This window comes from Scardinius erythrophthalmus (assembly GCF_964197995.2).
Source record: "Scardinius erythrophthalmus genome assembly, chromosome: 2".
Lineage (NCBI taxonomy): Eukaryota > Metazoa > Chordata > Actinopteri > Cypriniformes > Leuciscidae > Scardinius > Scardinius erythrophthalmus.
In genome coordinates this window covers 51,549,139-51,576,885 of record NC_138222.1, presented here as the reverse complement: position 1 = coordinate 51,576,885, position 27,747 = coordinate 51,549,139, and the positions used below count along the sequence as shown (strand labels likewise).

Here is a 27,747-nt window from a genome sequence, read left to right as displayed (position 1 = left end):
TTTATCTTCAGAACTCCAACTGTTTTCAGATCCTTTATTTTTGGATTAGATTAGCTATGCCACTTCTTCAATTAAAGGATAACTGGTGCTGATTATCTGGAGGCGGAGAGAGAAAGAGACTCACAATCTGTTTCTCATTGAGGCCTCCACTGCTGTAGGTTGTGGCGAGGGTGGACGAACAGGCCTCGCTGTACCAGGGCACGTTGCCGTTCTGCGTGCTGCTGCTGATCGACAGCGTGTAGATGCTATTGGTGTAGCCGTCACAATTGCAGCTGTCCTTCTCGCGGCCGCCGTTCCCCGAAGCCCACACGAAGATGGACCCCCGTCCTCCGCGGCCCTAGAATTTGGGAGAAGAAACAGTCACTCAGATGCATTTCCCTTCATGCAAGCCCAATCAAATGCCGTTAAGATGTTGAGAGCCAGATTCGAGCACTGCGCTGCCAAGTCTGAGATGGAAGGATTACCGGGGACAGTACTCAAACAAGTGGATACTATTTGTGATGAGTGGAGTCTGGAAAGTATTGTCTCCCAGAAAGGATTTTCAGTGTCATGGACTATTAAAAGCACTATCATGGTTTCGATTGCCAGGCCAGATGATTTTGAAAGGACCTTGTGGAACAAAGCTAATGTTCTCAAGTCATTTATCATGCATGTTTATTTTCATGCGCAAATGAAAGACACAAACAGCACCGGGCTCTTGTGGTCTGCTTCTCAGATGAAGCACAGTAATACAAAAGCAAACTGTCAGAACTGATAATAAGCTTGTGAAAAATGCACGCACCACATTAACAAGGCATATTTCAATAGCCGCGACTTTCATTTCACCATGTTGCCACAAGGAAAGGGCAGCAGTGCAAATAATTAGATTCAGATGCTGTTTGCTCGATACCTTTAATCGTTGTCTTTTTTTTACGGTCATTACTGTACCTTACAATTTCAACAATGCACCAAATAAAAGTCTGCAGTGCAACGTTTGGCTCCGTCTTTCAGAGTTTGCTCTCGGTTACAGCACACACCTGCTTGATTGTGGGCATCCATTCAGTGAGGGTGTTTACACAGACCAGAGCCACATTTGCATTGGCCTTTTCCCCACACAAAATGGATCTTGTTCACCAAACAAATCTGACTGCTAGTACACGCATGTAACAATGACTAGAAAATATAAATAAATATGGATGGGAAAAACACTGTGCTATTCTGTGTAATAGGTTAAAAAAAGATTTTTATATTTGGTATCTCTAACACCTATTTAAAACTTTATATTTTCACTGGTTACAGTGAAACATCAATAAATACCTCTGAATATTGTTGAATATTAAAGTGGTATCTTAACACCGACTAAGGGATAATCAAACTATGTAAATGGAGAAAAAAAGAACGACAGTGATCATTTTAAAATAAGTAAAGCAGTTGTGGTTGAGCGCTTGCACACTTGAGTTTCCCCATATGTCAGCGGATGCTGTGAATCTACTGATATCAAAGGACATTTTGAAATATTTGTTGTACAATTTAAAATGTTGTCACAACGCTTTTGCTGTTGACCAATGATAAATTAAACCAACTTTAATATGCCATTCAGGGGCCTGTTTAATGATAGTATCTTTGTCTTAGACTATGAAATACAGTCTTTTTACACAGTTGTAATATTTAATGCATAGCTTACATGTTTCCATGAACGTGAATTTTCTTCACTTCAATTCTTTCATCACTTACTCACCCCGATGTCATTCCAAACCTGTTTGACGTTCTATCTTCAAAAGAGAATATTTTAATAATTCAACTGTAAAAATTAAACAAAGCAACAACAACAACAACAAAAAAAGCCAAAAAGCAAACAAACAAACAAATCCGAAAATTGTCAGTTTTTGGTGTTCCATACAAACAAGTAAGTCATAGTGGTTTGCTACGACATGAGGGTGAGTAAATGATGACAGAATTGACATTTTTGGGAAGAACTATCCCTTTAAGTGATGCACATCAATCTGACATAGTCGTCTCCCATAATGTTTCTATAAAAAGTCTGCTCCTATAGACAATGCAGTAGGTAGCATCTTGGCACGACTCTCTTCCATTGTCCTTTTATTGGCCGACAGCCAGTTTTACAACCCCGGTGCACGTTCGTGTGTGAGTGAAGGGCTAAAACTAATGCAGTTCCGTTACCCCACGCATGATAGCAGTTTAGCTCAAATGGCGTTAAGTAATTAGGTATTAAGAATGTCAATACTGTTCACGCTCTGGAAAATCTGCATGAAGATGTCTCAGTTAGAATTGCCATTTAATGTGACATTCTAAATTAAACAAACTTCACTCTGACTAGTAAGTGCTTTTATGACTCAAGGCACTCGCAAATGAAGTGTAGCAATATCAAATACAGTTCATCCCTTCCAAAGCCACCCTGACATCGCTAACTTCAAAGCAAATAAGAAAAAAAATAATAATTTGAACCACAAATTTCTACCCTCTAAATGACGCTGCTGGTAAAAGTTCAAGATTTAGAGGCAAATACAGGCTCAGATAGGACCATTTCAGCACAAGAATATCAATGAAAGCACATCTACTGTTTGTGACAAAGACCAACTGATGTAGATAATGGCAGGAAACAGTGAAAATAGCTCATGAGTCACAGAAGCAATTGTACAAGTCATGGAAAACAGGACCTTTTCTTTGCTCTTTTGAAATGGGTTTTATGTAGACATTCACAGAGCAAAACTTCCTGCCTAGTCCACCCTAATGAAAAAATTAGACTTCGTACCAAGCACTGGTACTTTGGTTTACAAATAAATAAACAGCCTCAAATTTTTGTAATTAATTATTTTGCATAGCATTCAGTCCCTTCTAAAGGAAGTAAAAATGATCTCTTTTCAATCTAAATAGAAAATTAGTAAATCATGACAGCTTTTTCATTTTTAATAACTAACATTTGCATATACGTACTATTCAGATAAGTCTTAAAGGTACAGTAATACAAGCCAATTTAACTCTAATGTGCAGAGAGGTGTAAAAGTTTTAGAGAAGGGATATAAATAGCCTTCCAGCATAAAATAAAATGAGGCAAAAGTGAAGAATAGTGTTTCTGATCATCAGCTAAATGACAAAGTGCAACAAGTTGAGATTAAAGAGATGCCAAACCTCTAATACACCACGTAGGAAAGCCTCTTTGGCCAACTTTGCAGGTCCGTCCACCGTTTTGCCGTCATCTTCGGGTCCCCAGCTGGCGCTGTAGATGTCGATGTGATTTGGGTTGAGACTAAGGGACTGAGCTTCCACCACATCAGTGACCTCTCCATCCAACATACGCACACCTGCAAAACACAAAACATCATACACATTAAAGCATAGGACAGAGAGCAAATTATGAACAAATACTTTAAATACTTCAAATACTAAATTATTTTTGCAATGATTATTGTAATACCTCTATTTAGATGAGATGATAAAAGGTTAAGAATTGTTGTGAAAACTGCCACATGATAGGGGATGGCCATTACAAGCATTTCACATTTAGATGGGATGTTAGGGGAAATGGATTCCATAATATGTAGATTTACAGTGATATTAGTAAAAATGCAGAATTCAGATGCCAAAAAAAAAAAAAATGCTACAGAGGGCTATATTAAGAACTGGTAACATGTTTTAATGTTTTTGAAAGAAGTCTCTTATGTTCACCAAGGCTATATATATTTGATAAAAGGATACAGTAAAAACAGTAATATTGTAAAATATTATTGCAATTTTAAAAAACTGTTTCCTACTTTAATATGATCCTTCAGAAATCATTCTAATATGCGGATTTACTGCTCAAGAAACATTTATTATCAATGCTAAAATCCTTTGAATGAAAACTGTGATACATTTTTATAGGATCCTTTGATAAATAGAAAGTTCACAAAAACGGCATTTATTTGAAATAAAACTATTTTGCAACATTATAAATGTCTTTACTGTTCATTTTGAACAATTTAATGTCCTAACTGAAAATAAATAAATAAATAAATAACATATCAAATAGTTATGCAACATAACTAAACATACAGAAAAGCTGAATACAAAGAAACCTTTGAATAACCCTACTAAAACCCCCATCTGATAGAGATATTTCTGCTGTTTATAACTTGCAGCATGAAAGGAACGAGGTGCACAAACAGATAGTGCTGCATATAAAAGTTCTTTTAAAAGTAAAAGGATGAGTGTATGCAATCTCGTGTTCGAATTTGGAGTTCATTCAAAGGTGACAAGCGGCTACATTCTTCCCTTTCAAACATCCCTTCACAGATGCTTCACAACAGAGGAGACCATCTTATCTTTTTCCACTTCCCTGTACAAAAGGGAATCTTAAACCGAATTGTGGGTTTGGGAACGAGCCAGAGCGTTTGGTCCAAAAATGTCAGAGGTGTTGAGTTATTGTGATCCCAGCATCAGAACGTTATCTCAGCCTCGAATAAAAAAAAAAGAGAGCACATTCTGCCCAAAGCTCTTAGTTTTTAAAGTGGTAAAGATGAGAAATCAGAGTCAAACATCTTCAAAACAATGTGAATCACTCCTTTGATACACAAGGGGGCGAGGTTACTCAAGGTTGCCCTCATACGGGTTAGTGCAAATAAACAAAAGTTCAGTCCTTTCAGGGTTTCCAAAGCAATCTGAGAGCATTGGTGCAGACAGTACTGCAAACAAACCGACAACAACTACAGAAAAATACAGCACAGCATCTTGGAAAGACTATGTTACTATGCCATATCTGCATTCCAAAAGTCCCAAATATCCCCACAGGACAAAGAGAGAGCTGGCTATGATTACTTCCCAGGAAATGAGAAAGGCATAACAGATATACACGGACGCACTGTGGCAACAAAAGAAGGGAATTTTTTATTCAGACTTGGTAAATACAAATAATCTACGTCCCCTCAAAAATGCAACATGAAACCTCAGGTTTATTCTTTATAAAGCAAATTTGAACAAATGTACTCTAAATCTTTCAAAACAATATTCTCTCTTGATGAGTTCTGGCAGAGGAATTAGCCGTGTTGTGTGCCATCTCTGCTAGTGCGCTGCCATCTCCACATTCAGCCTTCCTCTAGCAGAAGCACTGCCTGCCAGTTTGGGCTGATGTTATGGGTCAGCTATCCAAAGACCTCCAGTTCTCTCTGCCTTCTGTCCCCATGGTACATTAGAAGTAGTATCTGCCATAAATACATCGGTGCCACATTCGACCAGTCCAGACACATTGGCACGCCCGGCATCTTGGAATCGTTCAGCGTGTCGTCACTCACAGTAAGAATCAATGATGCCACAACATCCCAGAAATGGGATAACATTTCACTGGTGAAAATGTATTGCTTTGTGTTTTTAAGTACTCACTATTACAGGTTTTTGCTATGGTACGTTTTAATGTTTTAACTTTTACTATGGTAACTTTTTAATGTCGTGTTAGCTGATGCCTTTGTCTTGTATTGTGTTAGTTTATAATATCATCTGCTGAAGTCTATTGCAGATATAGATAGTAACATGTGTCTAAATACGGCTGCAGACGCTCAGTCAAATTGCTCTCGAATGTTCACGGACCGGCTTTGACTGTTACAATATGGCCCATAGAAACAACCGCTAATAAGGCATCTATAGACACACACACACACACACACTGTATGTGTGTGTATATATTATATATTATAAGTATCTGCTGCTTATTAAGCAAAGATTTCCCCCTGGATTGAAGGTGAAACTGGGCCCAGGAAGATTTATCCTTCACTGCTTCTCATTAGGAGGCTAATTCAAAAACAGCTGCTTTAGAGAAAAACAAAGCTGACAGAAAAGAAATACACATTACCCATAATGCATTATCTTTCTGCATAAAAGGGAAGATTTGAAATGTAGCATATATTTAGTCCCTGAAAAAAACAAGATCTGTCAACAGAGCCCACCCACCCGCACTTTGGTGTTTTCATACTGTATGGCAGACTTGCTGATCAAACCAATGAAAACTGCCGAAAGGGTATTCGGCACATCCATCTCGATCAGTCACTTTACTCGCTTTGCAGATCCAATGTAATATTAATATGTATTATATATAGCTAGTGTTATGTTGTGTTGCTTAATATTTGAAACAACTCAATAAATGTATTAAACATCATACCTTTGGGAATTTATTTAAGGCAAGGTGGAGGTTATCATAACTCTAATGGGTTATTTACGATGATTTTTAAGAGCATTTTTTCAGGAATTAAAATTCTTAAGTTTTGTCTTTAGAACAAACTTAAGAACAAAGATAAGAACATTCTTAAGAAATGTTTTTGAGAATATAAAATCCTGCCATTGTTCTCCTTTTTTGCCCATTTTAATTAGCCAAATTGCATCAAATTCAAATGCATCTTGCATCATAAAATAACAACTCTCACCTCTTGTCAGAAAATTGCATGATTTAACGTATCATTCATACGTATAATGTGTCACATCAGCGCAGGGTGACTTGCGTTTATTACTAGTAATTTACTATAGCTTATTCTTAGAGGTTCGTTCAAATCCCTAAACGCAAGTATTAAATGCAAGTCACCCTGCACCCTGTTTGTATTATGGGCGTGAGTGATACGTTAAATCATGCAATTTTTTGAGGAAAGGTGTGTGCTGTTATTTTATGATGCATTAGAGCTGTACGATTCTGGATAAATTGAGAATCACTTTTTTTTATTTTTTTGTAAAATGGAGATTGCAATTCTCCCGTAGGGGAAAAACATCAGACAACTAAACAAAACATGCAAACTAGAGGTTCTGACAAAATGGTCATTGCTTTAGTGATGCTAGGTGAACACCTCTTATAACAATCACCAGCAAAAATTATAAATGGGAAAAAACATACAAGGTAGAGTGCTGTGTGTTTCAAAGTCAAAGTTTAAAATAAATAGAATAAAAAAACACCAAAATCTCCTGGGTGTCTTTAAAAGCAATTTCTCTCCAAACATACAGAACCTAAATGTTGTTTGATTAGTCAGTGCTTAAAAATGCTATAATGGCTGCTGCTGTATAGAGCCAGTGTGACCTCATAATACATGTTATATAAACAGAAACATAAAGGTGTTACATAATCTATTCTGTGGTGTCATTCATCAAATGTGCTATCAAATGGTAAAACTTAATTCACCCAAAATGAAAATTCTGTCATCATTTACTCAACCTCACGTTGTTTCAAACAAATGTGATTTTTTTTCCCATGAAAAAAACACAATAAAAAAATGTTAAACAGTTCATACAGCTTGTGTACTATCATTCTTTTGCAGCCATATGATAGCTTTTGGTGATGAACAGCTATCGTTATGAAGTTATCGTACTGTAGAAGAGCAGTAAATAAATTCTGCTTAACATTCTCCTTGTGTTAAACCAAAGAAAGTCAAACAGTATTTTGCACAACATAAGGGGGACAATTAATAATGACATTTTGCATATTTTAGTGAATTTACCCAGTAAAGTGAAGCATTTTATCATATTGATAATCTAAAGTGAGATTGTTTTGGAGAGAGTGTGAAAAGCGTTTGTCACTATCAACAACACTATCAATGACATTTATCCCTGAGTCCAAGAGCCTGTAGACAGCAGAAAATCTGCACCGAAAAGGATAAAATCACCTCAGCCAATTAAAAGGATTACATATGCTAGCGTCCAAATCGTTGGCGCAAAGGGACCTGTGCTGGAGCCTGTGATAACTGTCCCACTTGAGCTCATGAAGCCATCACTAATGGAGTTCCTCTTCTGAAGTGCTCTCAGTACGGAGAGGAGGAAGAGTTATCATACAGTTTAATGGACAGAGACAGGGCTAATCTGAATGCAAAGCTAATTGGATGCTTCACTGAGGTGTTTTGCAATTCAAACATTAGTAAGGGCAGGGTGTGTGCTGACAATAGACTGTACGTGATAAAACACGATAAATGTATGTTTAAATACACCAACTCACCTCCGATCTTGGCATTGTATGCCACTCCGACACCACAGATGCCATTGTTGGCAACAGCAGCAACTTCTCCAGCACAACGTGTCCCGTGTCTTCAAAAAAAGAATAAAAAGAAGAGAGATAGAGATTGAATGATGACTTTTCTGTACACTTTCAAAACATTATTCCCAAAATATTCCCTTGCATAACAGAATAAAATGTAATTTAATATTATAACCAAAATGTATCAAGAGTTAAATACAAATTTGAAATAAAAATCATTTAAATGTAATGCATTTTATACACGCAGAGAAAGTAGGAGCAAGCATAAATGAAGGAATGCAATTCATGAATTGAACATTCTCAGTACTGCCAAAGACGGCTGGCAACAGGATCAAACTACAGTGCTGATGACGAGGGGCGGGCAAAAAGACGCCCTAATCCTCATTCACAGCAGGTGACTGAAGCTTCTCATCCCGCAGGACTTATTCATAGCTATTTTGCATGTGTGAAGAGCTCCTTTCTCAGTCCTGCTGTAAAACAGGCGGCTATCTGTTAAATATGATAGCAGGGGACACACTGATAACCGTGGCTTTTAGGAATAAGATTACAGCCTGTGACAATGTGCAAATGCCACTTGCTGTATGCATTTAATAAAAATGAGTGAGGACCAAAGGCAAGGAACCAGCTAAAGAACCTCAACGATTTTAGACTGAGCAGAGACGTGTCCTAGATCACTATCCAAATGCATTCTAATATTATATTTAGCCTTTTCAACACAGAAGAAATACTACAAATTTTAAACTTGTTTGAATTTGCACTGTAGCTCCAACTAAACTTTTTTTTTTTGACATTACTAACAAACAGATTCTACACTCATTGCACCACATCCAAGCATCTGAGACGGTGATGGATTCAAGCATAAATCCACAGCGTCTGTGTCACAATAATCTGCCGGGTCAGCAAACATATAAAAGTCAAGAGAGCAATGAAGGCTAAACACAGAGTTAAACAGCACAGAGGAAGGATCAGTGAAATCCCAGGAGAACCCCTGCAGTCATCGGTCCATTCATAGCAAGCATGCGATCAGTGAGGCTAATGTCTCAGACATACTCAGTCCTGCAATAAGGAGGATCATGGGACCTAGATTACATCCAAAAGGAGGAGGTTTTATGGGAACCAAGCTTGCGGATCGTTAAAATTACAAGAGGGTATTTGTTTGAGTGAATGCAAGATTACAAAACAAGTGTGCACATGACGTAAATACGATTAAATATCATCATTTATATTGCATTTTACATTTTAGTGATAAATCTTTGTGGGACAAAATATGTGGACTTGATGTATATACAAGTTAAATAAAATATTTACATAATATTCTTTTTATTTCATATGTTTATTTAACTTTTATACATACATTACATATGAAGACTTCAGATGCAAAAACCTCTCTTTTAAATAAGCATTTTTATCAGGCCTATGTTTAGGTTCAGTAACTTCACTTAAATGGCAATGAAAAGGTTATTAGTCAGTTATTGAAATGCCACTAAGTCAATTCATTAGTATTTAACTAATTTGATTGTCCTTGTGTGTGTTTTTTTTTTTGCAAAAACCTCTAAGTCGGCGTCATGTTTCACTTTATCATGGAAAGAATAGAGCTGTTCTTTAATGTAGCTTATGTCCGTTTCTGTCAGAGTAACAGTATCACACGAAACACTGTTGTGTTTACATGCTACTCCCAAAATCCTGTCATTGCCACTGTAACGGTTTTCTTTAGCCTTAGAACGGACAGAATTACGAGGTTGATGATGTTTCCTTTTGCCAGTGACTGAAACTACAGTACCACAGGTTCATCCATTTCATCACACTCCTCCATCTTGTTTAGTTAAAAATCTCTTTAAACTGGATAAAAACTTGCAGCTCATATGTACACCATCATTCATCTTGAAATCACATGATTCGATTAGCATCTTCTGATTGGTTCTTTGAACTTCGAGGCTTTTGCTTGTACAATGAATTTCTGAATGGGCTGAGGCTGGGATTTAGCGGGTTTGAAGCGAAAGTATTTGATGATCGTACACTATGTGCGAAGAGCATTCGCTCAATATCGTTATCTATCATCGATTGACGGAGGTGGCGGCTTTTGCATATGGAGTCTTGATATATACTACACTATTATTTATTTATTTCAAAACATTGCTTTACATTACACAATTTTAATTTGTATTTAACTATACATATACTGGCAATCTGCCTGTCTCAAAACATCACAATTTGATGAAGATAAATGTGGTAAATGTTCACCATTCTCCAACTGTCCCCAATGATGCATGGATGAGTGACATGTTCAAAATGAAAAACTAGTCCAGATGCTCCTCGACACATTTCTACAATGCAAATGCACTGGATGACTGAATTTGTGCAGACATATTGCAAGCATTTGCATTTATTCACTGACTGAACAGCAATGTAGTGACACTAACCTGACTTGCCCTTTCTAATGCATTTTAAACTAAAATGTGATTCAATAGACTCCTATCGATAATCGATGCGTCTCCCATGCACCTGAACAAGATATAGATTTCAGTAGCTTAAATTATAACCGTGGGATTTCTCAATTCCCAACCCACCACTGTTCTTTAATAACTGTGAATTATCCTCTGGCTTGAACCTCGAAAAGTGCTGTTCTTGTGTACGTGATAATTGTACGTGACTGCATCCAAATTCATGGGCTGTTGTCGTGGCTGGATGGTTTAATGCTGAAGGTTTAGTTTGGTGAGACACCTTGCATTGCCTTCCCCCCATGCTGACTCACTTTAAAGCTATACAGATGCAGGTTTCTGATGTTGAGATTGAGAGTGAGATATGCCACTACTGAGCTGTCTGATAGATGTAAAGCCTGGACAAATATAAGAGTTTTATTGCCATTTCAGATTGAATCTAGCAGGTCCGGAAGGAATGTGCAGACCATTGCATTTCCTGCACTGATTTTGGGAGGACAAAAATTAAAAAATCTCGGCAAAATTCTGCTGATTTAAACGGACTTTTACAGAGCTGAGAGTAATACACTTTTACACTGGCAGCTGAAAAAGCATAATAAAATTAGGCAAAACATCTCATAAATGAGCAGGCAAGAGGCAGATGTGTAGAACTCGAATCGTGCGGAAACCTGAGCAGTTTTCTATAAAATTCTGAAACTGTAGGTTATGTGTGAGCCCAGTAATGAGCAAGTCGAAACACATTTTACACTACTTATCAAACATGTAAAACTAAAAACTAAAAAAACAGGTAATTATTGTGAAATATGACAACGACTTTAATTAACCGTTTTCTTTGTGAATATTTTTGAAAGCAAATGTAAAAATGTAATTTATTCCTTTGATGACAAAGCTGAATTTTCAGCATGATTACACCAGTCTTCAGTGTCACATGATCCTTCAGAAATCGCTCTAATATGCTGATTTGCTGTATTTCTGCTTCATATAACAGAAGAAAATCAGTCAATGTAGGACACGCTAGACCATCTGCTTTCTCCAACACCACAGGCGTTTTTACTAAGACATCCGGTTTGGACCTTTATATAACCTTGAGAGGATTCAAACCTGCAAACGTACTGCTCTTGACATACAGCTCAGTTCTTATAAGAACAGGATTATTCTGGGCTGGATGACTGTTTGGCATCTCCTCCACAGGAAGTCATCCAAAAAGTTTGTAGACGCAACCAAGCAAACTATTCTTTACATATGGAAGAGATAATGAGTGAGCCAATTGGAACTATATTTTAAATAGCTTTTGCTAGAAGTGCAATGTCATGCAAAACATGTAAAGACAACAGATGTGATGGGAAAGGGATAATAAAGGGTTAATTTAAACAAAAAATTTAAATAATCTGTCATTTACCCTCATGTGGATAAAATGACATTTCAAAAATGCCATTTTGTCCATTTAATTAATGACTTCATGATTTATTCAATTACTTATCTTGTGTTTGGATTGAGATGAGGGTGCATACATTATATTTTTGGATAAACCTTTAAGTGTGTATCTGCTCTTTGACAGAGCCGGATTATCCATAAGGGCACTTGGGCCAGTGCCCAGGGGCACCAACCATTCACAACCACTAGGGGGGCACCACATGACACAAGCTTTAAAAATATTTTTCGTAAATTGTTATATTATTAACTTGAAATTCTTGAAAGACCATACATAACTCGTTTATGAACACTAATTTAACAATAATAATAAATTATAAATAAATAAAGATTACCAATCTGTCAGAGTTGAGTTGGTCCACAAGTAGCCTACGCGCAAATGTGTAATTTTTTTTAACGGCTACAGAAAATGAATCTAAATCCAAAATGGACGAATGTCAATTGAGTGGTTTTGCAGTTGTTATATATGTGTTAAAGATTATATTTTGGATGTGTTCATTGTGATTATATTGGCTGGGTTTATAAAAGTTTATAAAATTGAAAGGATCTTTGCTTGGTGCATTTGGAAACAAATCTTGTCTATTTCTAAATGTAATCGCGTGCATCGCTGATGATTATACTGTCCGTGTGTTGAAAAAAACTTCGATTAAACACACTTGTAACCAAAGCGGAGATGTTACAGCGCTGCCAGTGGCACTGAGCGGAGTTTTGCTGCTGTAGTGGACATGCACCGTTACTGCTAATGTTAGCCTACTAGGTGTCGGCGATGACCGCCAGGCGAATGAGGATATTCTTCTTGGGGGAGACAGGAGCGAGGAAGACTCGGGTGAGGAAGAGGACATTAATGAAGGTTTTTTGGGCAAACGTGAATTGACGCTGTCAATGAATTGATGTACATTTTGAATTGAGACATTTGAATATAGTGCTCACTGCTCATATCCCTACATGCATGTAATTGGACAAGTTAGTCAATTACATTTGAGAATTGGGGGGGGGGGGGGGGGGGTTTGCGGCGGCTTTGAGGTATAGTGCCCAGGGGTACCACACTGTCTTAATACGGCCTCTTTGACCTACAAATTAAAATTTTGAAAAGGACTGAAATATCTCACTATTTTATAGAAAATAAATAAATAAAAGATTCTGATAACTGACAAGGATTCCTCACTGAAAATGTTCCAGCATTCTCACATTAAAGCGGCTTTATTAATCGTTTATTGTACTGCCAATGTGTGAACAGCTTGTGATGAAACTTAAAAAACAACACCAATTCCCTGACTTTCTAGGTTGTCTATGAAAGCCTGTTTAATGTGAAGGACTCGGGCCGGTTTCACCGGGAACCTCTCTTCCGTTCAATGACACATAAAATGAATGCTTACACAATATTCGGGATAATGCCAAAATAGATAATCTGTACCGTAATGTCAATGTGTCATGCAAAGAAAGGGGATTAATTCAAACTATATTCTCACATAGTCAGATCTACAGTATATAGTCTCAGATATACTTCATCAAACTATCATAAGTGTAATTTTAATTTTTGTTGTGTTTATTTGGCTATTGAGAGGAAAGTGCGCAGCACATATATTCATCTAAATGTCGCTCCCAGTGTGAACAACGCCTAGATGTTCGTTAACAGTATATTGCTGCAAAGCCGTTTCCAAAATCTTTTTTACTTCTGAGCAAATTACGAAAAATGTATGTGTGCACGAGTAGTGAGTTGCTTGATGCAGTTCATTTAACGGCCAGCGGTGTCGCTAATAACAAGGGTTTCTGAATTATACATATAGCCACTTTTAACTAAACGAAGCTTCTACAGAGTGCAAATTATCATCTACAACCCTCACCATATTAAACACCATGATATGCCGTGTAAATTGGAGATTACCAGAAGTGAATGAAAAAATATAGTTGGATATCATATTTAAAGACATTAAGATGTTTAAAAAGGTTTCCTGCAGAAAGATCAGCATGTTTTGCTTGAATTAGCAGGCCCACGTTACACATACTGAGTGTTTTAATACATTCAATACAGATGTATTCATAACCATCTTAAAATTGGATTAGGCAGTATTCCAGCTGGCTTTATCGGAGGCTCAGGAAAATAAGTCCAGGGGAGTGCTTCAGTGTTTTAATCTTGGGAGAGAAACCAGGCGCAAGTCTAGAGGCCGTCAAGCGGAATCTTTAACGGAAGGCTCACTATCCTCTACGAGTTATGATTTTATGGAAGAGCAGAGCTGTTCTGCTTGACTTAACACTACATATTTCTGTCCTCTCTCTCATATAGTGCCTGATGAATTAACAATGACAGGACAGGAAAGTATACAGTCCGTTTTGAGCTGCTGCTAAGCAAAACTCACTTGACTGGCTAGTACAAACACATTAACTGTGGGAACTGTATATGAGGGAATACTTCATCCTGCCTTTGTCTGAACAAAAGGCATTTCCAGATGTGAAGTTTTAATACACCAAACAACACTGTGTGTTATGGTAACCTCTGATGTTTTATCAGCACACGTTTTGAGCCGATCTTGATCAGATTACACCCTGAGAGAACGGGTCTCTAAAGTTGTGCCAAACGCCTATAAAGCACTGCATTGCTGAAGACAGCGATCCATGAAAAGATATGATTTCTAATACATGTTCATCTTTGCTATAACTCACTGCTGAACATTTTTAAGTGCAGAGGAAAGCTTGAGACTCAGTCTCAATCTGTAATTGTATCAAAGCCAACTGAATTTTTTATTTTATTTTTAACATATGGTAAGAGTCAACACAGAACTGCACATGAGAGTAATTAATGTATTAAGGTGCTTGGCATAGTCAACTGATACGAGTATCGGATATCTAGAGAGAAAGATAAGAAAATTAAATACAACGAATTATATAAAAAAAGATAAGATTCAATCATGGTAAAGACATCCATCTGCATGTGTACATAGATCAACACCAAACACACACACACATACATACACATATACATATATATATATATATATATATATATATATATATATGTGAATGATATCATTTTTTAATTTTATCATACACAGACAATGTAGACAAAAATATCTGAAAAATAATTTTAAGGTAAATTACAGAAATGACAAAAAAACAAAACAATAATTGTTTTACGGAAAAGAGCTCTTCAGAGATGAAAGTATGAAAAGAAAGGCCTTTATGTGGCTCCAACACTTCTCACCACAGCTTAGGTTTCTTCTGAAACAGAGCGCTGACTCAACCTGCCCCACTTCCGTGGAAACGCACTTAAAAATTCAAAATGCGAACTGCATTATTTATCCACTTTATAACACAGCCGAGGATTGTTAGAGCACTGGTAAACGGATGTTTTACAAAAAATCCAGATTTGACACTGAGAAAAGCACACTAAAATGCACTATACAAACACTAGGGGTGGGGGCTATGGTTAAATCTCAATATTTATCATCCTTTGAAGATATTTGACAAATAATATCTAAATAAATAGAAAAACATTTCTGTATTTATAATTTAGCTCCGAAACCGATAAAAAGCATTAATAAAAGCCAAGATTTGAAATGTTTTAAGTAAAACGAAAAATAGATAGAAAAAATGAATGTAAGAAACTATTATCATGTACTGTACATGCACCAATAAAACAATACATAGTCTACAAACAGTAATATTTATCCAATAATAGTCATAAGAATAATAAGAATATGAATCTATTAATTGAAATTGAGCTTTTAAACTAAATAAGAAATGGGTTACCTATTAAAAGCATTTTAAAATCATCAATTTAACTATGATTTTTAACTTAACAATTGCACATTTAAAATTGCAAATTTTTAAATTGCATGTGCAATGATTTTGTGTTGTACATACGCACTTATTTACGTACACACACACAGGGTTGGTGTCACACAAGCCTTGAGAACAGAAAGTGTTACTAAAGGTTCCCTGCTACTGTTGCAAACCTGAAACCAGCTTTGTGGTTCTGTGGTATAAGATGCAAAGACAAGATCAGTGCAATGGTGAAATACCTATCTGGAGTGCAGTGTGCTAGAACAGAGCGGAATAAAGCGACAAGAAGAGATGGGTATCTGAAAAAATTGTGGATTGAAGAAGGGGAATTTCACAGCAGGGGTCAGAAGAAAACATGGCAGCTAAATAACGTGTAGGACGAGCAAAATTGCTCCTGCTGTTGTACTACTGCTACTAATGTATCTCCTGCTGTCTTTGCATTATCAGATAGAGACATTTTAACTGATCCTTAATGCTTTATAGTGACTAGGAAAGTGTTTCTGCATTGCAAAATCATTTACGAAATGTTTTAAAGTCAAACTTGATCACATTTCATCTAGCACCAAAGATGTTATTTCATTACAGTCCATTATAGGAGTTACGCCAACGCGACCTACACTGTGGGGTACTTTCATTAGAGGAGCACGGGACGGCCCCTCCAAAGACTACAAAGCTGTGCCATTCAGCCCAAGAGCATTGATTTCTACCCACTCGTAACTATACGCTTTTCTGCCTGTCATCACCAATCATGGTTAGCCTCAAGATAAAAACGGCTCTTTGGCTGGTATCCTAAAAAAAAAAAAAGAAAAAAAGAAAAAAATGGACGAAAGAGGAAAATCCCAAAGTGAAATAAGGACAGACCAGAGTTCAACTCTTCATTAGATGGCAACAGAGTTTAGCCATGATGTCCATAACAATGTCTTGTTTTATAAATATTGATTTGATTCAGTTTGGAGGGGTGGTGATGACAGAAATTAATAGAAGGAATAGTTCACCTGATGAAATTACCGTTCTGTCATCATTGACTAACCTTCATTTCACTACAAATTTGTATACTGTTAGTTATTCCATGGAAAAAAAAAAACCTTGTTTAAATCTTCATACAGATCTTTTGCATAGAATGACCACAAGTTTATATTGCCCACAAACTGAATCAAAAAAACAATATAAAAGCACTGTTAAAAAGTTTGGGGTCAGTAAGGTTTAAAAAAAAATGTTTTTTTACTCTCATTCATGAAGCATGCATTAAAGCCATAAAGTGACTGTAAAAGCATTTGTGTTACAAAACATTTCTATTTCAAAAAAATCTTTTTTTTTTTTTTTTTTTTACTTTCTATTCATCAAAGAATCCTGAAAAAACATGATCATGGATGCCACAAAAACATTAAGCAATTTCAACATTTTTAACAATAAGAAATGTTTCATATGCATAAATTCAACATATTAGAATGATTTCTGAAGGATCATGTGACACTGAAGACTGGAGTAATGATGCTGAAAATTCAGCTTTTCCATCACAGGAATAAATTACACTTTAAAATATATTAAAATATAAAATGGTTATTTAAGATGTTTAATAATATTTCACAATATTACTATTATTATTATTTTGGGATCAAATAAATGCAGCCTTGGTGAACATAAGCGGCAGCAAAAACATTTAAAAACCTTACCGAACCCAAACTATTTATTCATTTTTTTCATTGATTATTCAAATATTATCTTCATCTCCAATGCAGCTCTCAAATCAAATATGCCGCATATTTATACATAAAACAAATAAAACAACAACAACTGCGAGCTGCAGCGGAGGTACATTTTTGGTTATTTTGGTGTTATTTTTGATTTGTCACAAAACTATCGTATGACTCCAGAAGACCAGGAATTTAGCGCTCAAGTCGCATGGACTAATTCGAGGTTTTTTTTAGCTTGAAAGTCCAAGGTCACGACTAACTGTGTCTAAATGGAGATTTTCACAGAAAGAAAAAAGCTTACAGGTTCAGATTGACATACTGACAGAATCTTCTCCTTTAAAGTAACCCGTTCTCAACACCAACATTCTTCACAATTTAACCTAAATCCCTAGTGATTTATGAACTAGGCCAAAAAACACCCAGTAAAGTGAATAGCCATTACCAAGGCAACAAAACAATCCACAGAGGGAACTAAATTCACAACACATCAATCACAAAGAAACTAATTTCCCAGCAACAAAACGTACAATGCAGAAAGCATCCAGTGAAAGCTGTTGCCTGCTGCCTACTACTAACTGCATGCTTGTCTCAAGAGTATTACATATAAATGAATTTAATTTAGTGTAAAAAATATGCTTTCGGCTGGAAGATATGCTAGCTCCAGCACACCCAGTGACCCTACATACTGTAGGATAAACTTGAACAGAAAACAGCATGCAGCCGAGTAGGAACGCCAGCTACAGTACAGAGACTTTTGAATAGCTGTCAGTGTGAATGTCACTGAATGTGCACTAATATATCAAGTAACTTCTTTTGTTGTATGTTTTGCATCTTGCTGAGTCAATTCACATAAACTGCAGAAGTTTTTGGGGTTTTTTTTTTGCAGGAATTTTACATAGTAAACTGCATCTGACCAAGAGTGATCATGTGTAACACCATTAAATTAGTAAATGATGCAATAAATGAATAATGATGAATGATGAACGAAAATCATTATTGTAGATTGCATTTCTGAAAATTATAGTGGTACCATTTGCTTGCTGGGTAGGCAAAAAAACTCATTAGGAAAAGCAGTTCCTGTCCAATATAAATGGGCTACGGCAACAGCACTAATCACACTATTACAGGCTGTGTATTCCTGTGCCCATCTCCACACTGCAGGGGAAACCTTTGGCCTCATTAAGTAAATCAGTAAATGTATAGTAGTATTCATACTTCAGCTGGTTTTATGCCAGGAGCTTCAGGCCTAGGCACAAAATACAGTGATGGCTAAGACGGGAAAAACAAACAACAACAGTTTGAGCTGCAACAGCCCATGAGTCACTGGGTTTGCAAATGGGGACCTAAACTAGGTTTGATTCCATCAAGTAAATTACAGTCAGTTATGTTAACTGGTTATCTTGTACACAATACCTGTTATCATTGAGCTGGGTGTATCGAGGTTGAGGGTCTGGGTCGCCATCGTTAACATCATAGCTAGCATCTGGATCCTGAAAATATGAGGGAACATTTAGTGAACTTATTTTGTTTTAGGTTTTATGTCAAAGGAAATGGTTGTTTACTCAAACTCACATAGTTTTGAAGCAAATCTGGGTGGTTTTTTTCAATTCCATCATCTAATATGGACACGACGACGCCCTGTCCAGTGACGCCCTGCTTCCAGGCTTCCTTCACGTTGAGGTCACGATGATCTTCATTGTACTGAATGGAACAGGGGGAAAAAAACAGATCAGCATAGACGCCACTTCTCTCCGGCTAGCTATTCAGCTGACGCCAAACATCAACCTGTGCTTGAGGATTATCTTTCACTTTTGAAGCACAAACCAGCTCTCTAGTTCAAGCCTGCAGACTGCAGTCACCTCAATAGCACATGGCGTCCCGTACTAGACATGAAAGATGCTGAAACTCTAGTAAATGCTTTCACAACATCCTGTCTCAGTTATTGCAATGCCCTGACACACTCAATGCCCTTCACATACTGTACCCTCAGGTTTGGAGTTTCTGGTTTTCTGGTGGTTCTCTTGCTGTGTTAACTGATAGAGATTTTGCTGTAATGTTTAGACTAGTTTTATGTCGCACAATTTTATGTTATTTCCACACAAACTAATATATAAAATAATATGAAGCCGTTTTTCTAATATTATGTTTATGTTGCATAAATATAATTAATTTAATTATTGCCCATGCATAGGCTATTCCATTTTATTTATCCATGGCATATACATGTTAATTCTTTAATTACACGTAATGTTGTCAAATGACTTGTTTGCATTATTTAGGCATTGTTTTATTTATTTATATGGCAATAAATATATTTTTTCTTTTTGATCAAGAAAGTTGGCCATAGGAGTGTAAAATTAATTTTAAAACGTACTTTTTCATATCGGTGCATCCCTAAAACAAACACATGCAAATGTCGAACAACCAAGCAAAAAGCGCTGTGAGGGTGACGGTACAGCCAACCACTGTCTGACCAAAGAGATCTGACTTCACCCCACTTCACACGTGTGTCACTCCAGTGCAGAAATGAGCGTGGCCACCCGAGTTTATCTGAGCAGAAAATTGAATTTATTTCTCTGCATGGCTCTTTGAATCTCCTCTTGGTCACAGTGTAACTGCTCTGCTCCCCAGGGTGGTTGCAGGGAGAAATTGAAGCCAGTAAGGCGCATTAAGTTCTGATGACCCCAAAATTATACATTCTCTTGTGTATCCTGGGATTGCAAGTCAAACGAAGAGAACTGACAGTTTATTTCTTAGGTCTACATCAGGCAAAATGATGCAATCTCGCCTCAAAGGTCCAGTTATAATGGCGGTGAGGCTGATAAATTGCAGTTGATAACCTTCGGTCAACTTTCCCAGCATTCCATTCTGCGGAAATGTTATTGAGTGGCTTTTACCCGTTGTACTGATAAACATGATTGATTGCCACAAAGATGGGGGAAAAAATGTGTTGAAAAAGGACTGGAGCTCAGAGTACAATTTTATTGTTTTTTTTGTGGGGTTTTTCCAAGTCATGACATTCCTCAAAATGATGTGAGAAAAAGCATCTATTGTCTTCTTGGTTCATTAGCTGGAACAAAACGTCCGGGTCTGGTGAATCACCACTGAATGAAGAAATGGCTGAGCAATGACTTAACACATATTAACGATTCTCAGAATTCTCATAAAAAAAAACATATATGGGGTGTTGGGGGAACCTTAACAACTAGTTAAATAAATAAATACAGATATATTCAAATAAATATATTCATATTAAACAAACAAACCACACACACACACACACACACACACACACACACACTACTGTCATTGAAAATAGATCTTTAAGTTATGCATGAGGGTTTTAAAAAGTGCACATTCATTTAATGGTCATTGTTTTAGTAATAGTGAAAGTAGAAAAATAAGAGGAGACTATGAGAAAAACATTACAAATAACAGTCAAACACTGCATGAATTATTATAGTATCAGAGTTGAAATATAGCACTCTAAAACCATCTTTAATTTTTTTTTTAACTGAATCATAAGCTTTCCAACCTTGACAAATGGTCATATGATCCCATGAGGTACATTTACATGGAGTCTAATAATGATAATAATCTCACTAATAGCTCAATATGAAAAAAGCCTTTGTAAACACCTCAATCGTGGGAAAAAAGAAGAATTGGTGTAATCTAAATGAAATTTCTATCCAATTAAAAGAGGTGGAGCAGATCTAAGATAATAATAGAAAAGTACACAGATCAGCCAAAACATTATGAACACATGCCTAATACGCTGTTGGCCCTGCGCATGCTTCCCAAAACAGCACTAGGCAAGAAGTCTACAAGAAGGTGTCCTGTGGTATCTGGCACCAGGACATTAGCAGCAGATCCTTCAAGACCTGAATTTTGTGAGGTGGAGTCGCTGTAGATCGAACTTGGTCTCAAGATCAAGTTCCAACGCTTGCATGCCCATTGTAGGCACTTTTGACGATGGACAGGGGTCATCATAGGTGCTCTGATTGGTCTGCGGCTACAGAGTCCCATACGCAGCAGAGTGCGATGCACTGGGTGTTGTAACACATTCCTCCCATAACCATCATTAAAAGTTTGTGTGACCTGTGCCACAGTAGAATTTCTGTTGGCTCGGACCAGATGGGATAGCCTTGTCCTTGAGCAACAATAAGCCTTGGTGGCCCAACACCCTGTTGCCAGTTTGTGGTTTGTCCCTCCTCGGACCATTGTTGGTAAATTCTCTCCACTGCTGGGATCAAGCCACAAGCCAGAGATAGTCTGACCCAGGCACCTTGCCATTACAATTTGGCACTTGTCAAAGTCGCTTAGACCTTTATTCCTGTGCATTTCTCCTGCATCCAACACGTTGATTATAAGAACTGATTGTTTGCTTACCATCTAATCTACCTAGACCTCAATCTGTGGCCTTGTTAGGAGATGATTAAAGGGGGGGCGAAATGCTATTTCATGCATACTGAGTTTTTTACACTGTTAAAGAGTTGGATTCCCATGCTAAACATGGACAAAGTTTCAAAAATTAAGTTGTACGTTTGAAGGAGTATTTTTGTTCCAAAACTACTCCTTCAGGTTTGTCACAAGTTTCGGAAAGTTTTTTTCTAGTATGGGCATGTGTGACGTCAGATGTGGCGGAATTTCCTTATATGGGTCCTAAGGGCACTTCTCCTGGAAGGTCACGCGCACACTTGTAGACCAGAGAGAGAGAGAAGAGAGCGAAAGCAGTACCTCATCAAAGCGCTCTGTTCGGCTTTTGGGAAGTCAGTGTCACCAAAGAAGTGGGTTTTTGGTTGCCAGGGCAAGACAACCCTGCACAGATTCCCAAAGAACCCGGCGTTAAGGGACCAGTGGATGGAGTTGTGCAAGACTGTTTGTTCCCTGCATTTCGACGATGATTGTTTTATAAACAAAGCCCAGATCGACGGATTTGCAGATCGTCTAATGCTTAAGGATCGAGCAGTCACAATGATAAAGGTTCGCGGTCGTGCGTTGGAACCGGGCGGTGAGTAAAACTGCTTCAAATGTCTCTGTGTTGTTAGCTCGGCGCGTTAGCACAGCTTTAGCTCCGCTCACACGGCCCGCCTCCAGCCGCTCGTTTTTTTCCGGAAAGACTCGGTACAGCCTATCTTTCTTTTATAAATATAATAAAACTAAAGACTTTTTGGAGATATGAAGGATGCAATACTACTCTATAGGTACTCAAGATTAACAGGAGATTGAGTGAAAATGAGCATTTCACCCCCCCTTTAACAATATTCGCTTCACCCGTAACTGGTCATAATGTTTAGGCTGATCAGTCACTGCCATGTAATCTTTTCAATCACAAACATATCCCCTCTTTCACCCATCTTTGTTACATCCTTTCATCCAGAAATTTATCTGAGGAGGCAGCTAATATTTATGCCAGATGCAATTGGGATGCTGCTTCGAATTCTTGTGTTTTCAAGTAAGAAGCAGGTGATCAAGCACTTCTTTAGTCAAGTGACTCTCAGAGCATTGCTTTCTTCACGTGTTATTGTTATTTTGGTAGTGTTGATTCTAAATGCTGCTCATTTCTCATGAAAATGTGTATTTTCATCAAATTGCAGTTTAAACTGCATACAAACAGTAAAAATCTTCAATTGGAATGAAATGAATTTAGATCAACAAAAATGTGTGACTATAAATAGTCATAAATCATTTCAACATCTCACTCACAAACAAATTAAATACGGCCACTTTAAAATAGTGAGTGGCATATCAGGAGAAGATATGTATAAAGACTGACGGAAAGTGAAGGCCAGCACTTCTGGAATGTTTCCGAAGAGCCAAATCACAACCGGCTGATTAAACTTTAAGCTCCACCGGATGACCATAATGGCAACAAGTTCGCCGTTACACAACGTCCCATTTAATAGGGGCAAAAGGAACAGAATTCTATGAATCCAAACAGAACATTACAACAGCCCACCCAGACCATCCAATCTGAGCGGGAGGTATAGTGCTTCCAAATAAACAAACAGTTTGTGAACACACGTATGCACACAAAGAAACCGATGAGCTATTTACTCACCAAGTACCACTGCTGTGCAAACTTCGGATCGGTCGGCTCGTTGTAAATATCCCTCTTCTTTCTTCGTTTTACCACCTGCTGTTCCGCCCACATTACCTTGAAAAAACAAACAAACAGTCAGAGTCATACGAGAAGTATTTGTTTCCAAGGTTTCCCATCAGTTCAGTTCTAAAGATCCAGAATCATTAATGGATAATTAAAGGGGTCATTACATGAGAAATCAAATTTGCCTTGATCTTTTGACATAAGAGGTCTTTGTACCTCCTCATTATAAACAAAGCATTCATTTACTAAAGCTCCAAAATCAGCTTGTTTTTTTTATACTGCAGGATCTGGGAAGTCATACAGGCAAATACATTGGCATATTATGCCTGCCTACACAGCTTACACAAGACATCGACGAATAGTTCTAATCATCGCACCGTAGTTGGTTATAATCTTTGATGCTGTCTACACTGGATACAGTACACAGATGCGTGTTCAGTTTCTGATGTACTCAACGCACTTGAGTCTGTCGACAACAGGACAAATGAAAGCCCTTAAGTAGTAGCCCCTTAAAAGTTGGAAGGGTTAAGGGTTGGATTTGTGTGTGTGTGTGTGTGTGTGTGTGTGTGTGTGTGTGTGTGTGTGTGTGTGTGTGTGACCCTCAAGGAACATATATATATGGAACATACATGACAGTCATGATAATGGTACCAAATCTTTACAATGCAATTAAACATGGAAATAAAATACTAAAACTAAAATACTAAAATACTAAAATCTTCTGTAACATGAAATGTTTGTGTGAAACAGAATACTATTTATTCATTTATTATATCATATATAATATATATATATATATATATATATATATATATATATATATATATATATATATATATATATATATATATATATATATATATATATATATATATATATATATATATATTTATAAGAACATTGAATTACATTAATGTAGGTCAGGATATGATTGGATTCGATTTTATAATTTTTCCAAGGCCATTCAGCCTTAGTAATGGCTGCAGAAAAATTAAAGCTAATGCATTTTGATGAAAGATATTAAAACCATTTAGAATAAGGCAGAATAGCAAGTAACGACGAAACGTGTGCAATAAGACCAGAAACATTACAGTAAATCTGGTCAATTTGGATTTCATGTCATTAAATAAGAGCTGATGAAATCTGCTGACAGACACCGTCCTGTTTTCCATCTCCTCACAATCCTCCTCCACTCAACACAAAGACAGAGAGGCCTGCTGAAAGATGGGAAGCTGTTTCTCTGGGGCAGCGACTGCTGCAGCAGGGCAGAAAACGCAGACGGTGGCAGATTATGTGATTGACAGCTCAGTGTTGCTCACGCCAGAGCTCACTGCTCACTGTCTAGAATGAGTTTTTGTAAAGTGGATGAAATGGACAGACATGTGACAGCAGAGTGAAGTAAATATTAAGAAAAATGAATGACGGGCCAGTTGGGACCTTCACAGGCCTAAAGACGAATCAGGACACATCAACTTGACCCACCACTCAACTTTCCTCAAGGTCAAGTTGTTATGATAACATTTTATGTGCAATCTGAGCATGATATTCTGGTAAACTACAGAATTGCAGTATATTTGCTTTCTCCGTGATGAATTCGTTAATAATTAACCAATTATTTGTGCAGTGACGGCTGTTCAAAGTTTAGGTCATGTTGTCAGATGTTCTTTATTTGACTTGACTGACAAAATCAAACATTTCCACAAACATTTTAGTGTTGTTGAAGGCAAGCATCACTGTTAACGTGGCGTATACTTGGAGTTAGGGATTTATTAATGTTTCAAGGTTAAAACTTTGCCGTGTGACCCATAACCGTACGCAATTGATCTTTGAAAAGTCAAAACAAAATTTAATTTCAAATTCAAAAATTCCAATAAGTCAATAAGATAAATGTTAAATAAAAATAAACGTTTGTCATTTCAAAGTTTCAGATAAAAACTTATTTTTATGATCAAGTCCCTTAAGTTTTGGAGTAGATATATTTGTAGTCACTTTTTGTCGCAAGATCTTTTTGAACATGTAAGATAAAGTTCAAAACCCACTGATGTTATCACTGGAACGCAGATCCAAGAAAATGCATGAAAAAAAGTGCCGGATAGGAACGCGGTTTTATATCTGAGGCTGTCTGCTTGGCAAGTTATTGAAGAGAGACATGTTGTCTAAACATTGTATCACTCTCCCCCTAGCTGATTAATTAGCAAGAGTAATACGGTAATTAAAAAAGTAGCACACATAAGCGTTTCTAACTTTTAAGACCGACCTCATCTGAAAGTAAGCTCAATTAGAGCCAGTACTCAGTTGGCAATGCAATGCATAATGCATAACCTCATGACTGATGTTGCTACATCTGTGACAGCTCTGATGTTTTGACTTGAGCCAAATGTGTTTCAAAGAGAATATGAATGCTGCCAAAAGACTCAGAAATATGAAATGCATTTCTGAAGCTATGAAGATGGACTGAGTGATGGACAGAACAGAGAGAGAGCTGAAGATGAAACAAAGCGATCTGAAATATCTTAACCTCTACTGAAATGCAGTTGCTGAAATCATATTATCACAAAACATTTAGCCATAAAGACTAATGAGTGCTTTTTCTTAATATGTAATTCATTAGACATAAAATACTTTACTTAAAACTTGCACAAATGAAAAGGTCAAGTAAAATATGATGCATGAAGACTGTATAGTATAAATAAAGTAATTAGCACTCCAAATCTGACAACAGTCACTATTGTTTGAGATTAAACATGAAGAGCGAAAGGGAGCGAAAGAATTCAACAACAGGAAGTGGAGCAGGGCAGTCAGGGGAAATGCCACAGGGACCCGCTGAGAGCAACAGGACTGACATGCTTTACAAGAGCAACATCTTCACATGACTGCAGGTTTCACTTCACAAGGAGCGATTTCTGTCACAATAATAGTCATTTGTGGGGTTGTCAAAAGTACTGGTACTTTGGTACAAAGTCGTACTGACATTTTAAAAGCTGGTAGTACCAAGTACCGAGTACTGGTTATATTCGGTAGCCGCTGATAGGCAGATGCTTTCAAACACTCCTGTGTGTATCTGTGTAAGTGCTCTGTGAAGAGCGTCAAAAGGTTTTGGTTTACAACATGTTTTTGAAGTATTGATCATTGGAGCCAATCACAGATATATCTGTTGAGCACGTGAACGCAATGGCCAATCCGCTCAAAACACTGGAGTTTTCGTTCACCGCACACTTTAGAGTTCTGCATGCCCGCGAATCCTTTCATTATAACAAAGTGTAAACACGATGCAAATAAAAGGACTCGTTTTGCAGTGTAGACAGTTTTTTTGATTATAGTGGGAGCTTGAGATCTCAGTAAGAACAAGTGGCGCGAGCGCTTGAAGTACGTCAGAAATAGAACAGGGCATCAGTTCACTGTCGGACATGTGTCGTGTCGCATTGTGCCACATCCAGTGTAGACAGTATTGCTCATTAAAATGAGTTCTATTAAAACAAAAAGTTTTGTTTTACATGCTGCTCAGTACACTGCACTGTACAGTTTACAACGGTATTTAAATGTGCGACTGAATCCAAAATGCAAACTGACCTGCTACTTGTTCTATGTAATGTGGATGTGTTTCTTTGTCCTTCATTTTATTGCAACTTTCATTTGATCTTTTTATAAACAATGTTATAAACATGTGAAGGCTATTTAAATGTATAATATAATATAAAATATAAAAGTTTTCAATTTTTTAATACATCTTTAAATCAATATATAAAATGTGTGAATATTTATAATATAATTATACAAATTAAAATGTTGTGCTTTTGTTTATTATCCTTTTTAATATTGTTGTTTTAAGTTCTGCTCTAAATGAGTAAGAAATCATTTGTTTTTAGGTTTAGATTTTTATTTTTTTACCCTTTTTTGATTATGTACAGCACAGCCTACATAGATGCATTCACAATATTTAACTTACCATTACCATTAACTTTATATTACACATTTTTTGGAGGACAGTATTGGGGAGGATGAGGAATAATATTGATAAAAATAATGAGGGTTTTTTTTATTAAAACTTTTTTTATGTATAATATTTTTTTAATTCAATTTTTAGATTTTTCATCCGATTAATCTAAGAAAAAATTCAACAGATTAATCGATTATCAACATAATCCCTAGTACCAACTACTAGAATTTTGTACCATGACAACTCTAGTCATTTGCATAATCAAAATGGCCAGAAGTCAATCTTCTGCTGCTATCTGAACGACAGTGACGATTAACAATCCTACAATCTCAAAAGGGCTGAGAAATCAATCAATCAATTTTGCTCAGACTAAAATTAAATATACA

At 36.9% G+C, this 27,747-nt stretch overlaps 1 protein-coding gene across 2 annotated transcripts in view; it reads right to left on the bottom strand.

Moving 5' to 3' along the window:
* The window catches only part of furina (furin (paired basic amino acid cleaving enzyme) a), a 90,976-nt gene that overhangs the window by 17,679 nt on the left and 45,550 nt on the right, over positions 1-27,747 (bottom strand). For both annotated transcript variants that reach the window (XM_081359676.1, XM_081359677.1), the window contains exons 4-9: positions 23,380-23,475; positions 18,891-19,019; positions 18,732-18,808; positions 7,937-8,025; positions 3,130-3,302; positions 125-337 (exon numbers count right to left, since the gene is read on the bottom strand). In XM_081359676.1, the coding sequence (XP_081215802.1) occupies positions 125-337; positions 3,130-3,302; positions 7,937-8,025; positions 18,732-18,808; positions 18,891-19,019; positions 23,380-23,475 (777 nt within the window). The remainder of the gene's footprint in view (positions 1-124; positions 338-3,129; positions 3,303-7,936; positions 8,026-18,731; positions 18,809-18,890; positions 19,020-23,379; positions 23,476-27,747) is intronic.